Below are 13,124 nucleotides of genomic sequence, written 5' to 3' on the forward strand. Positions count from 1 at the left end.
TTAAAGAAAAAGGTTTTATGGATTTGACTAGTTACCCAAAATTATTTACTGAAGGCCCAATTCTACAAATGCTTAAGCGTGTTGAATAGCTGTTCTCATGCAAGTAGTCCCATAGTACTCTTGTGAGTAACTTTACTCACATGCTTTAGTGTTTGTAGGATCAGAGCCCTTACATGTATTACTTCTGGGGGAATTCTGTGCCGATGCGCAATGCAGAATTTTGCAGACATTAATGTTGTGCATGCAGAATTTCCTTTCCCCCACAGAAATGGGCTGCAGTGCTGCTAGCTGCCATTAGGGGCAAATGGACTTGGCAGAGCCCAGCTTGCACATAGAAGACACTGCCGGGGGGAGGGGGAGGGAGCTAGAGGGTTCCTGGCAGCTGCAGTTCCCAGCACGCCCTGAGGGAAGGAGCTGGTGGCACTCAGGAAACTGTGCAAGCCTGGAACCAAGCATCAGGCTGTTTCTCCCTCTGGATCCCTGGGCTCTGGGGCCGGAAGGGGATGGGTGTCTGGGCTCTGGGGGGCCCCGTGGTTGAGCTCTGGGGAGAAGGGGGTTTGGGTGTATTGGCTGGAGGGGACCCAGAGGTGGGCTCTGGGGGTAAGGGGCTTTGGGCGTCTGTCCCCCTGGCTGGGCTCTGGGGGGCGGGAGGAAGAGGGAAGAGAAACAGGAACTGGGTTATCATCGGGGTTGTGACGGGTTGGATCACAGAAACCCCCTTGGGAACTGCCAACTAATGTGCCAAGGCTACTGCCCCTGCTTTCCCTGCCAGCTCAGGACTCCAGCACCCTGTCTTGTTGAGCCAGACACGCCCGTCTGCTCCAACACAGACCCAGGAAGGCATCCAGTCTGTGAAAGAAACTTATTGAAACATCTCTGAGGATGAGATTTTAGTGCCCCAAAGCTTCAGACTTAACTGAAAGCAGCTTACAGAAATGTTCCTGTCTTTAACACTCAGATGCCCAACTCCCAATGGGGTCCAAACCCAAATAAATCTGTTTTACCCTGTATAAAGCTTATACAGGGTAAACTCATAAATTGTTCGCCCTCTATAACACTGATAGAGATGCACAGCTGTGCCCTACATACTCTAGGTTAATTAATAAGTAAAAAGTGATTTTATTAAATACAGAAAGTAGGATTTAAGTGGTTCCAAGTAATAGCAGACAGAACAAAGTGAATTACCAAGTAAAACAAAACAAAACAAAACACAAAGGGGGAGGGATAGCTCAGTGGTTTGAGCATTGGCCTGCTAAACCCAGGGTTGTGAGTTCAATCCTTGAGGGAGCCATTTAGGGATCTGGGACAAAAAGACTAGATGACCTCCTGAGGTCCCTTCCAACCCTGATATTCTATGATTCTATGAAATCTAAGTCTAATACAGATAAAATCTCATCCTCAGAGATGCTTCAATAAATTTCTTTCACAGACTGGATGCCTTCCTAGTCTGGGCACCATCCTTTCCCCTGGTAAAGCCCTTGTTCCAGCTCAGGTGGTAGCTAGGGGATTTCTCATGATGGCTGCCCCTTTTGTTCTGTTCCACCCACTTATACATCTTTTGCATAAGACGGGAATCCTTTGTCCCCCTCTGGGTTCCCACCCCTCCTTCTCAATGGAAAAGCACCAGGTTAAAGATGGATTCCAGTTCAGGTGACATGATCACATGTCACTGTAAGACTTCATTACCCACTTACTAGCACACACCCGTATACAGGAAAACTTACAAGTAAAACAGAGCCATCTGCGGTCAATTGTCCTGGTTGATGGGAGCCATCAAGATTCCAAACCATCATTAATGGCCCACACTTTGCATAATTACAATAGGCCCTCAGAGTTATATTTCATATTTCTAGTTTCAGATACAAGAGTGATACATTTATACAAATAGGATGACCACACTCAGTAGATTATAAGCTTTGTAATGATACCTTACATGAGACCTTTTGCATGAAGCATATTTCAGTTACATTATATTCAAACTCATTAGCATATTTTCATAAAATCATATAGAGTGCAACGCCACAGGGGTTTCTTTAACTCTCTATTCCTGGGAGAATTTTTGTGTGTGTCCATATTGTTACAGACGTATTTGCTGACAGGTATTTTGAAATAAATTACCAAAGGAACTGAAATTGGCGTGATTATGTAGTGTTATTTTGACAAATAAAATTTGCAGAATTTTAAAATATTGTGTGCAGAATTTTTAATTTTTTGGCATAGAGTGCCTCCAGGAATAATGTATGCTTAAAATTAAGAGTGTGTGTACATGTTTGTTTGAGTGGGGCTTTAGGACCTGATTCTAAGGGTATGTGTACACAGCAGCTAGACACCCATGGCTGACCTGTGCCAGCCGACTTGGGCTGCAGGGCTGTTTCATTGCTTTGTAAACTTCCGGGCTTGGGCTGGAGCCTGGGCTCTAGGACCCTCCCACCTCGCAGGCTCCTAGAGCCCAGGCTCGAGCCCAGAAGTCTACACAGAAATGAAACAGCCCTGCAGCCCAACCCCGTGACGAACCTGAGTTGGCTGGCGCAGGCCTACTGTGGGTGTCTAGTTGCTGTGTAGACATGCCCTAAAAAGTGCTGCTGAGCACCACAACTCCCATTGACTTCTAGCAGGTGAGTTACTCCGCATCTCTCAGGATCAGGCACTTGGGGCTTGCGTACATGGAGAGTTAGTGCATGGCAAGCTAGGTCTGCAAGCACTAGCTTGCTGTGCACTAAGTGGCTGCGTGGCTCGCGCTACAGAACTTTCAGTGCTTGGCAACGGGGTTCACATGGCTAGTTAGCACACAGTAAGCTAGTGCGCTGTAGGATCAGACCCTGGTTAGCCACACACTAACTCTCTGTGTAGACAAGCCCTTAGTTACTAAGGAGGTTATACATAGGGATCAACGAGGACTAAACTTTCAACAGCCTATTGAAAATCCATGCCTGTAATATCTGTGAGCATGTTTGTTCCCATGGTCATAAACTTGCATTTATACGTGTAACAGGACAATTCAGTGTACAGTTACTCAAACTAGTGTATTTGAGCAGGCAAGCAAACGCGCCTGTAAATATTGATAGTAGATTTTTTTAATAGCTGAACATTTGCTTTTCAGTATAGTGTTACGTATAACATGAAAAATATGTATTCTGGGAACTTTTAGGCATTGAGGAGAAACCATATGTGTTAGTCCTCAGACAGACAGATCTGAGTATACTATCTGCCCTACTGTTTTATTGCACTGGTCTTTTCACTAAATTATTAGTAATTCCTTAATAGCTTTTAAAAATTATGTTTACATTCCATCTCTTGAACTCTCTTCTGTAAAATGCTTCATGAGCTGAACGCAACATAGAGGTGTATTGCAACTGGGAGCTTTCAAAAATCATGAGTCAGGCTTAAAAAAAAATCATGATTGGCTTAAAAATCATGGGGTTTTTTTGTTTGTTTAAAAAAAAAAACATTTTGGGTTCTAATTTTCTTTTTGTTTCTGAGCCATTTTCAAGCTTTGTTCCACAACCAAAAGAGAGAGGTGTTTTTTTTTTTTTTTAATGAAAGCTACAACTATCCTACAATCATTTGACTCCAGGAGCTGTGGCTTTAAGAAAAATACCAAATATCAAAAGACTGACAATAAAATAAAGAGAATTGGCAAAATTAGAAATAAAATGCATAAATACAGCTATCTGGTGTGGTATTAAATACAACTTCACAGGGATTTGGTGCAGTATTGTTCTGTATAAATCAAGAAATGAAACATTGAATATTTTAGGGAATAGGCAATGAAACAAAAATATCAAAGGAAAATTCAAACTAAGGCCTCAGTCCCAAAGTGAGTTCTGTTCAGGCAGACTCCTGTGTCCATTTGGAGTCCTACTGACTTCAGTGGGCTCCATGTGAATACAAGGCCACCTGCACAGAGCTCATTTCAGATTCTGGAGCTATGGGGGTGTGTGAATCCATAAAGATAAAATAAGTGATTCAAGGCAAAGTAAATTTTGAGACACAAATACTGCTAGTGGGTTGAGTTTTCTTAATTTGGTCATTTTCTTAGGGCTGGTCTACACTGGGGGGCGGGGGGGGGGGGGGGATCGATCCAAGATACGCAACTTCAGATACGCGAATAGCGTAGCTGAAGTCGAAGTATCTTGGATCGAATTACCTGGGGTCCACACAGCATAGGATTGACGGCTGCGCTCCCCCGTTGACTGCGCTACCACCGCTCGCTCAGGTGGAATTCCGGTGAGTGCGTTCGGGGATCGATATATCGCGTCTTAATGAGACGCAATATATCGATCCCAGATAAATCGATTGCTACCTGCCGATACGGCGGGTAGTGAAGACATACCCTTAAGGTTGGTACTTCCTGCTTTGATCCATGATTAGAAGGAAAATCAATTTCCAACATGCCTGGAACCATAATGAAATCTCGTTAGAACATGACAGTTCTCAGCTAGACCAAGGCGGTTTGCAACAGCCTCCAAATTTGTAAAGGTTTATGCAAACCAAACTTAACTTATTAATCAGTACTGTTAAAGTAGAGAAGGAAAGTTATATTTTATCTCTTGAGCAGCAAGTGAATTATTAACAGAGTTGTAAATCTTGCCCTTCCTATATTTTCTAAACTTGGTTAATATTTTAACTTGCTGTTCTTTAATCTTTAATTTTCCCAGGTCTGACTGTAAGCTATCATGAATAGAAAAGAGCAGTAGTACAGGGGTGAAATTGTTAAAGTTTATCAATACATATGTATTTCTGACATCTAAAAATGATGTTTTTAAGAGAGTCTATCAAAGTACTCGCTCTACATAAAAAATCACCATCCCTCAAACTGTTCCCCTGGCCATAAGATCGAAACTGCTGCATACTAGCAACTGCTTTGCTGGTATTTCCTGTTTAAAATAATGTGGTACATAAGCATATATAAATATGACTTTATAGCTCCAAAGTAGTTATTGCTATGAAAGGACTGCAGTGATATACTCAGGATTATTGCAGCACTATGATACCTATCTTGACTTAGTTGTGTAAATCCCTGCTGTGGTGAAGATTTAATAAAAATGTGTTTGCAGACCTTCCTTTTCCAATCCCACCCAGCTGCTCTGTCTCTCACACATATACACACAAACCCTTTTTATGCTCTTAGTTTTTTCTGTAAACTATTCATTTTAAAGGTGATAAATGAATCCTTCAGAAGTTCCCTATGAAGAGTGAACATTTTAGTTATGATTTAGGGTTTGATTCTTACTTAATTCCATATTCAATGTATTTTCGATTGAGTAAATATTTCAGCATTGAGCCTATTATTTAGGGTTTTCTAATAAAAGGGTCTCCTTGCCTTTTTATGCTAATGTAACTACAGTGAATAGTAATCAGTGTATTTGAAGTCCCCAAAATGTTTTTGGGGGGGATTTATTGTGCTGAGAAGACTGATTTCAGTCATTTATTTTATTTATTTTTTTAGTTAACTTCCAGGTTTTGGAGAGTTAATTAGTGTAAATTCTTGAGAGCTGTGTTATGCCATTTCTTGTATCTGATTCATATTAAAGTGATCTTTAAAATGCCAAAAAAAAAAAAAAATAAGCCCTTCATGTGGGATTCTGACATTACTTATAAGACAAAACATGAAGTTAATTTTCATATGTATATTTAGGTTTTAGAACTTTTATGTTATTGCCTCAAAACATCACAGCTAAAATGCAGTAGAATAATGTATTTTCAGTTATGAGTAGGCCAGATAATATTTTAAACACATTAGACCAAATTCTGTTCTCACCTGAAATAAACCTGAATATAAACCTGAAATAAACCTGTTGAAATAAACCTCTGGAGCTAAATCAGCAAAATTGAAAGCAAAATTTGCCCCAATCATTACACTGACATCAGAGAGTAAATCTTAGTTTTGCATGTAAGATCTTGCCAGGCTGTTTGTTTGTTTTAGTTTGACCACTGATTCAGAGCAAGTGGACCCAGAGTGCAGTGGGGCTAGAAAGATGACAGAAGCAGGATAGCAGCATTCAAAGGAAGTATAATTCTCATATACTGTTTATGTTTACTTGGAACATTTCCCCTCCCGCCTCCGCCAGTTTTCCTGTTGTGATGTCTGTTACTAAATGCACGAAAATAGTCATTGCCTATGTACTTAATTAATCCAATAAAAGATTTAAACTTGTTTTCCTTCATCTGGACTTGGGGCTTGATCCAACTCCCAACTGAAGTCAATAAAAGTCTGGATTGATCATAGAATCATAGATATATAGGGCTGGAACGGACATTGAGAGGTCATCAAGTCAAGTCCAGTCTCCTCTGCTGAATCAGGACCAAGTAAACCTAGACCGTCCCTGACAGGTGTTTGTCCAACCCGTTCTTAAAAACCTACAATGATGGGGATTCCACAACCTCCTTTGGAAGCCTATTCCAGATCTTGACTATCCTTATAATTAGAAAATTTTCCCTAATATCTAACCTAAATCTCCCTTGATGCAGATTAAGCCCATTACTTCTTGTGTTACCTTCAGTGGACATGGAGAACAGTTCATCCCCATCCTCTTTATAACAGCCCTTAACATATTTGAAGACTCTTGTCTTCTTTTCTCAAAACTGAACATGCCCAGATTTTTAACTATTTCCTCATAGGTCAGATTTTCTAAACCTTTTGTAATCTTTCTTACTCTCCTCTGGACTCTCTTGAATTTGTTCACCTCTTTCCTGAAGCATGGCACTCAGAATTGAACACAGTTCTCCAGCTCAGGCCTCATCAGTGCTGAGGAGAGCAAGACAATTATCTCACGTGACTTATATACAACACTTCTGTTAATACACCCCAGAATGATATTCGCTTTCTCCGCATCACATCGTTGACTCAAATTCAATTGGTGCTCCATGATAACTCCCAGATCCTTTTCAGCACTACTACAGTGTAGCCAGTTATTCCCCATTTTGTATTTGTACATTTGATTTTTCCTTCCTAAGGGGTAGTACTTTCCACTTATCTTTATTGAATTTCATCTTGTTGATTTCAGAGCAATTCTCCAATTTGCCAAGGTTGTTTTTGATTTCTGATCCTGTCCTCCAACATGCTTTCAATCCCATCCACCTTGGTGTCATCTGCAAACTTTATAAGCATACCCTCTACTCCATTATCCAAGTCATGTAAAGAAAATATTCAATAGCACTGGATTCAGAACTCACCTCCATGGGATTCCACTAGATATGCACTCCCAGTAATACTTCAGTTACAAGAAACTGAAACAATAAAAGATATTAATTGTTTAAACAGCAGTAGAAATTAGCTGTATTTTCTGTTTCTATAACATTTTAAAATGCTGTTTGTTTTTCCCCCCTAGACATAAGAGTAGCTCGCCACGACACCTGATCCTGTCTTCCATATCAGTTCTTTTTTGCTATCATCAAGGAACAGTTGTAAAAGGGTCGTTTTTAATCACAATAGTGAGAATTCCAAGAATTATTCTTATGTACCTTTATGATGCCCTAAAAGAAAAGGTGGGTACATACTTGTGTAACACAATAGTACAGTGGTTAAGGGGTGAAGTTCGGGAAAGAAATGTATTGAAAAACTAACCTCTGTGTAAGATTCTGTAGTGTGTTTTATTTTGATTTATTCATGAAATAGTTTCTTGTCTTATCTACTCCTTTCTGCCTCAGATCAGATTTTTTTTTAATTTCAAATAAGAAAATCAAAGGTGATTTATTTTTACTTTTTTAATGTAAAATCTTATATGAGGAGTAAGGAACAATTTAGAGTTGGCAGAAGGATTTTTTTAAAACTCTCACATCATAATTTTTAAAAAAATCCAGCTTACCAAGAATGGCTTATTTTCAGCATGAAAACTCTCCTTTCTTGGTGATTTCACCTGCCTTGTGGTGGGAGGCTCAAGAGTATATAAAAAGAATAGGTAAAATAAGAACTAGCCCACATTCTTGTCCAGAATTTCAGCATATCTTTTAAAGCATAAAGAAGTGTGGTTAAGTGTTTTTGTTGTTTATCTTTTTAATTTTCATGCACCTCTGCATGTCTGGGCTTCTGCTGGAAACAGAAGTACCATAATAACACAGGAATGCAAATTGTGGTTATTTCTGGAAATCTCATGGGAGGGGCTGGTTCTCATGAGATGTCGAGCTCTATTTCTTAATCTGCAGTTTGTAATAAATTAGGAGCAGTAGTGGGTCTGTATGGCGCTCCACTGACGTCACTGGGGCTCCATATGAGTGCAGGAATCCATTTGCAGGGACTCTATAAGTACCTAAATAAGAGAGACTTGATGTTCAGATGTGCTGAACACTCAGAACATTCTCTGAAGTCAACAGAAGCTGTGGGTGATCAGCATGGCTGAAAATCAAGTTATTCTTTTTAGGTGCTTAAACTTGGTTGTAGTTGCTTAACTTTAGGCACCCATTTGTGGAAAATTTTGCGCTTAAACCTTGGGTGTTTGGTTCAGTTAAACACCTTGAGGCTTGCCTTTTGCCAATAGATATGACATGGTGGATAAGAAGGGTTTTGTTACTAGGAAGAATATACGTTTTATTTTCCACCTGTGAAGGAGTTCATAAAACCACAAGCATACAAGACCATTCACTGGAGTCTGTGTAAAAGTCACAAATAATGCATAAGAACAAATGGGATATTACAGATTAATGACAAGATTAAACTACCCAGAAACTTTATGGTCTGCTGCTTTTGTTGCACATCTGCTTCAGATGTGCTAGTTGCTGGAAATTCTGAATAAATTTGGAATGAGCCAATATTGTCTAGCAAAGAGGGTTTATTTGTATCCCTAGGTGTATCCTCCATGTCCTCTTCTTCTTTTCTACCTTCCATGACTAGCCTACAGCCTTCCAGCTGAGGAGGACTTGACAGGACTTCCTCTGAAGTTAGGCAGTGCAGCTCCTAAACAGGCTGCAGGGCACCTGCTAACAATGGGCCAGACTGTTCCCCCAAATCCATGGAGGAAGACCCTCCACACAGTGATACCACTCCGTTCTGGCACGCCAGAGTACAATCCACCATACCCCTGGACCCTGCAGACTCCCTTCCACAAAGTACAGGGACCAACAAGGTGGCAGTGTTTGGGGAGTGGGCAGACTGGATGGGATGCAAATCATCCCTCCTGTGGTCTCACAGGACTTACCTAGACTGTATTACCTTTTCCATAGATGTTCCTGTTCCCTCTGGAGACAGGGGATCCTTTGCTCCACTGCAGCCATGCTGTCTGGGAGAGGGGAGGGTACTGCTAGAGGCCAGAGCATCTGCACAGGTGTCCCTGGAGTTTCATGAGTTTGTAGAAGGACATCCGGGCCTTTTCCACCAGGCAGCCCCCTCCCTTCCTCCTGACAGAATTACCAAGAGGAATCGCAACCTGCAGAGTCTCCTCCTCTGGGTTTTAATGTGGAAGGGGATGAATATTGTCCATTGTGAGGAAATTAGCATGCTGCTTTTATAATAAACACAGCTCTCCAGCGAGACATGGCAAAGTATTGCCATTCAGCTTGGCTCAGGGTATTATTCTTTGGTGACATTTTAAAAAAATATTGAATGCTGGAAAATTTGCAAGGATATTAAACTCCAGACTAAAAAATTCTCACCTTCACTGCTTCCATACAACTCCACAGCTATGCATGTGACCTGAAGATTTCACACAGCCATTCTAAGAGCTTTACTTAAAAACCTTTCTGAGCCCTGAAGATAGAGGATAAAAAAGACTCTTGAACAAATATCACCAAATGGAATTTGCTTTTAAATATCATCTGGGAAAATGGCCATGCCACAATGGCCCTCAAGATGTAGGATTTCATGATTATATTTTAAAATACTCTGTAGGATTAACAACTTTGGTTTTTGAGGTAATGTTAGATGTTCTTCCCTGTTTTGTTTTATGTTTAATATAACGTTAAGATTCATCAAAGTCTTTGTAAGAACTTCAAACTGTTTCCTGAAAGGAGTGATCTCCTTGAGAATTTAAGCCTGCTGTTTTTACCTTTCCTAATAAAATTAAAGTTATTCGTGGGTGTGTCAACATAGCAGCAGCCGGGAGTGTGCTTCCCAGCACAGATAGACAAGACATGCGCTAGCTACACTTGAGATAGCATAGTAAAAATAGCACTGTGGCTGTGGCGGCCTTGGGCAGTGGCTCAGCTAGCCATTTGAGTACGTACCCAGGGGTTTAGGCAGGTTTGTACTTTTGTGGGTAGCCTGAGCCCCTGCCAGTGCTGCCGTAGCCATGCTGCTATTTTTAGCACACAAACTTAAGCCGAGCTAGTATGTCCGTCTATCCATGCTAGGAAGCATGCTCCCAGCTGCTGTGTAGCCATTTCCTGTGTGTGCGTGCACACAGTTGTATAAATCTCTCGAGTCTTTTTATTTCTGTCAGACAGGGTTCCACTTATTTCAAAAACTTGAAAAACAGCCCAAAAATAAAACTAACATTTGTATAAATTACAAAGAAAATAAATACTCTAAATACAGTAAAAAAAAGTTTAATTTGTAAATAGACTCTCTGTTGGTCATCGATCAGTACACTGACGGTTACTGATTTGCCTGCATGCTTTGTGCTACATGCAGCTGTTAGCAAACCAAAGCTGCTTACGTCAGTTATTTTCCTTCCAGAGTAGAATCTTCCATCCAAAGGGAAAAAATGTTCAGCTCATCAATCATTAATACTGTAGGATCTGAATTAAAAACAATTCCCATAAGCAGGAAGGAAATCTCTGCTGCTGTTTAAATGAATACTTTGTGAGAAGAACTGCAGTGTCCTGTTAAGCAAGTTGGTGTAAATGTCAGTTTTATATAAAATCTGTCTGCACTAACTAGTTATTTCATTTCCTTGCAGGAGAGTGCATGTGCAAGATGCATGTTCAAATGCTGTTTCTGCTGCTTTTGGTGTCTAGAAAGGTGCCTAAGATACTTTAACCAGGTACAATACATTCTATCAAGTGCATATCTAAAGTAATCTACAAGTAAAGTTATTCAATATAATGAAGGCTGTATATAAATGAATTGTACTCTGTGTCCTAGAGTTCATTTCAGACTGAGTCTTTGTCCGCATTGTGTCTAGCTATATTAGTTTAAATGTTATAAAATATTGTCTACAGTATGGGAGAATCCTGTCATACACAGGCACAATCTTGGTGTGTAAAAACAGGAAGATTAATGTAGACATGCCAGATGAGTGATAAGACTGTTTTAGTTCAAATTAATTGATTGCTGATTAACTTGAGTTAGCTAGCACATTTGTCCATGTGAGTCTGGATGCACCGCAAACATTTGTGAGGTGTCCAGACTAGTATGTATACGTGTGCCAGCTAACCCCAGTCAACTGGCAATCAATTAACTTGAGTTTTAAAAACAAAGTTGTGTAGACAAACTGAAGATGGGTGTTGGCAACATTTCTCCACAGTAACAGAGAGATTACAAACAGCTACAAGTAGCTGGGTGTAAAGGATGGTGTAGCAGATCTGATCATTTAGAACAGTGGTTCTCAAAACTTTTGTACTGGTGACCCTTTTCACATAGCAAGCCTCTGAGTGTGGTGATCTCCCCCCCCCCCCCAATAAATTAAAACCTTTTTTTTATATATTTAACACCATTATAAATGCTGGAGGCAGAGTTGCATTTGGAGTGGAGGCTGACAGCTCACGACCCCCCATGTAATAACCTTGCCACCCCCTGGGGGGTACCGACCCCAAGTTTGAGAATCCCGATTTAGAAAGATCTTATTAGAAGAACTACAGTGGGCCTTCCCCTACTTCTTCAAGGGTTAGAAAGCCAGAGGGTTCTATGAGTCAGGTGACAGGCTATTGAGATGCAGGGGGCCCAAATGGAGGATCTAGAGGATGCAAGAAGCCTAACTGAAGATGATGTCCAGCTTCCTGCTGGCTCGTGGACACTGTGTGGCTTATTATTTATTATTGTGTTTGTAGGACAAACAGTACCTAGAGGCCTTATTCATTCAGTATAGGGAACTAATTGTGCTAGGCATTATACAAACAGTAAAATACATGGTGCCTGCCCTGAAGAGTTTATAATACCATCTAGATGGATAAATAACTGTCCACCCTGGGAGCATCCACTAAAAGAAAAAACTCTCTTACTGGTCTTTTCTGATTTTCAGTATTACTATGTCTGGAATATACCAAAATGGGGCATCCACAAAATACAGTATTCCCTTTCTTAGAAAGACAACTTTTTTAACTGTTATTTTCCAAGGTGTTTTTATTGGAAATGATTGATCTTCTACATACTGCCAGTTTTCAAATACTTGACTTCTGCTCTTTTCTTCCTGGTCCTTTCTTCCACATTTTCCCCAACTCATCTCCATTCTTGTCTATACTTATTTCTTATGTTTTTACAATACCCCTTCATCATCTGTGGTGGCTCTAACATCCTTTGCCGTTATAGTGGAAACAATAAGAAGATCTTCTTCACCCTAAAGATTATGTATGGCGTTCTTCAGGGTTCTAGTTTCACTCCAGTTCCCTTTAATACTTTGTATGCTACAATTCTGAAGATGCCATTGGGCAGTACAAGTTTAGCTTTGATAACTCTTAAATCAGATTCTGCTAAAGCTGCACTTTGCTGTTTTAAAGTGGCTGCATACATGAAAATGAATGCTGAATGGCTTGAAAGAAATAGGATATGTCTTAGTCCAGACCACACTAAATTCTTGTTCAACAAAATCATTAGTTCCGTGGGATGAACTTTCTCGGCTTACATTCTAGGTTAGATCTCATGGTCACTGACTTGGTTAAGAGCCTTGTAGTTAGTTTGGACTCCAAGCATGTTATTGTCACCCTTCACCTTGGCTTCCTGCCCTTCAAAGATGATAGCCAATATAAAAGCATTTGCTTTCTCCAGCTGCTGTTGTATGTTATTTATGTGTTTGTACAATAGTACCTAATTATTGTACTGCTCTCTGCTTGGGTCAAAGGCTTGTGCTTCAGTTCTTACTTTGTTAAAAGATTTCCTGTTATTTTCCTTGGCCATTGTAGTAAAAAATAGATCTTAAAAAAAATAAAAAACTGAGGTTTTTTTTTTTTTTAAATTCAAGATCATATTACTGTGCCTGTTGTTAAATAATTGTTTGGGTATGTTTTTGGCAAAGATGACCATAGCTCCAGCTTTG

General features: G+C 40.2%; 1 protein-coding gene across 12 annotated transcripts in view; it reads left to right on the forward strand.

Moving 5' to 3' along the window:
- SLC44A3 (solute carrier family 44 member 3) overlaps positions 1-13,124 on the forward strand; it is a 73,776-nt gene that overhangs the window by 43,407 nt on the left and 17,245 nt on the right. For all 12 annotated transcript variants that reach the window (XM_065555581.1, XM_065555580.1, XM_065555578.1 and 9 more), the window contains 2 exons: positions 7,332-7,488; positions 10,833-10,916. In XM_065555581.1, the coding sequence (XP_065411653.1) occupies positions 7,332-7,488; positions 10,833-10,916 (241 nt within the window). The remainder of the gene's footprint in view (positions 1-7,331; positions 7,489-10,832; positions 10,917-13,124) is intronic.

Source organism: Chrysemys picta, chromosome 8 (assembly GCF_011386835.1).
Source record: "Chrysemys picta bellii isolate R12L10 chromosome 8, ASM1138683v2, whole genome shotgun sequence".
Classification (NCBI taxonomy): Eukaryota; Metazoa; Chordata; order Testudines; family Emydidae; genus Chrysemys; species Chrysemys picta.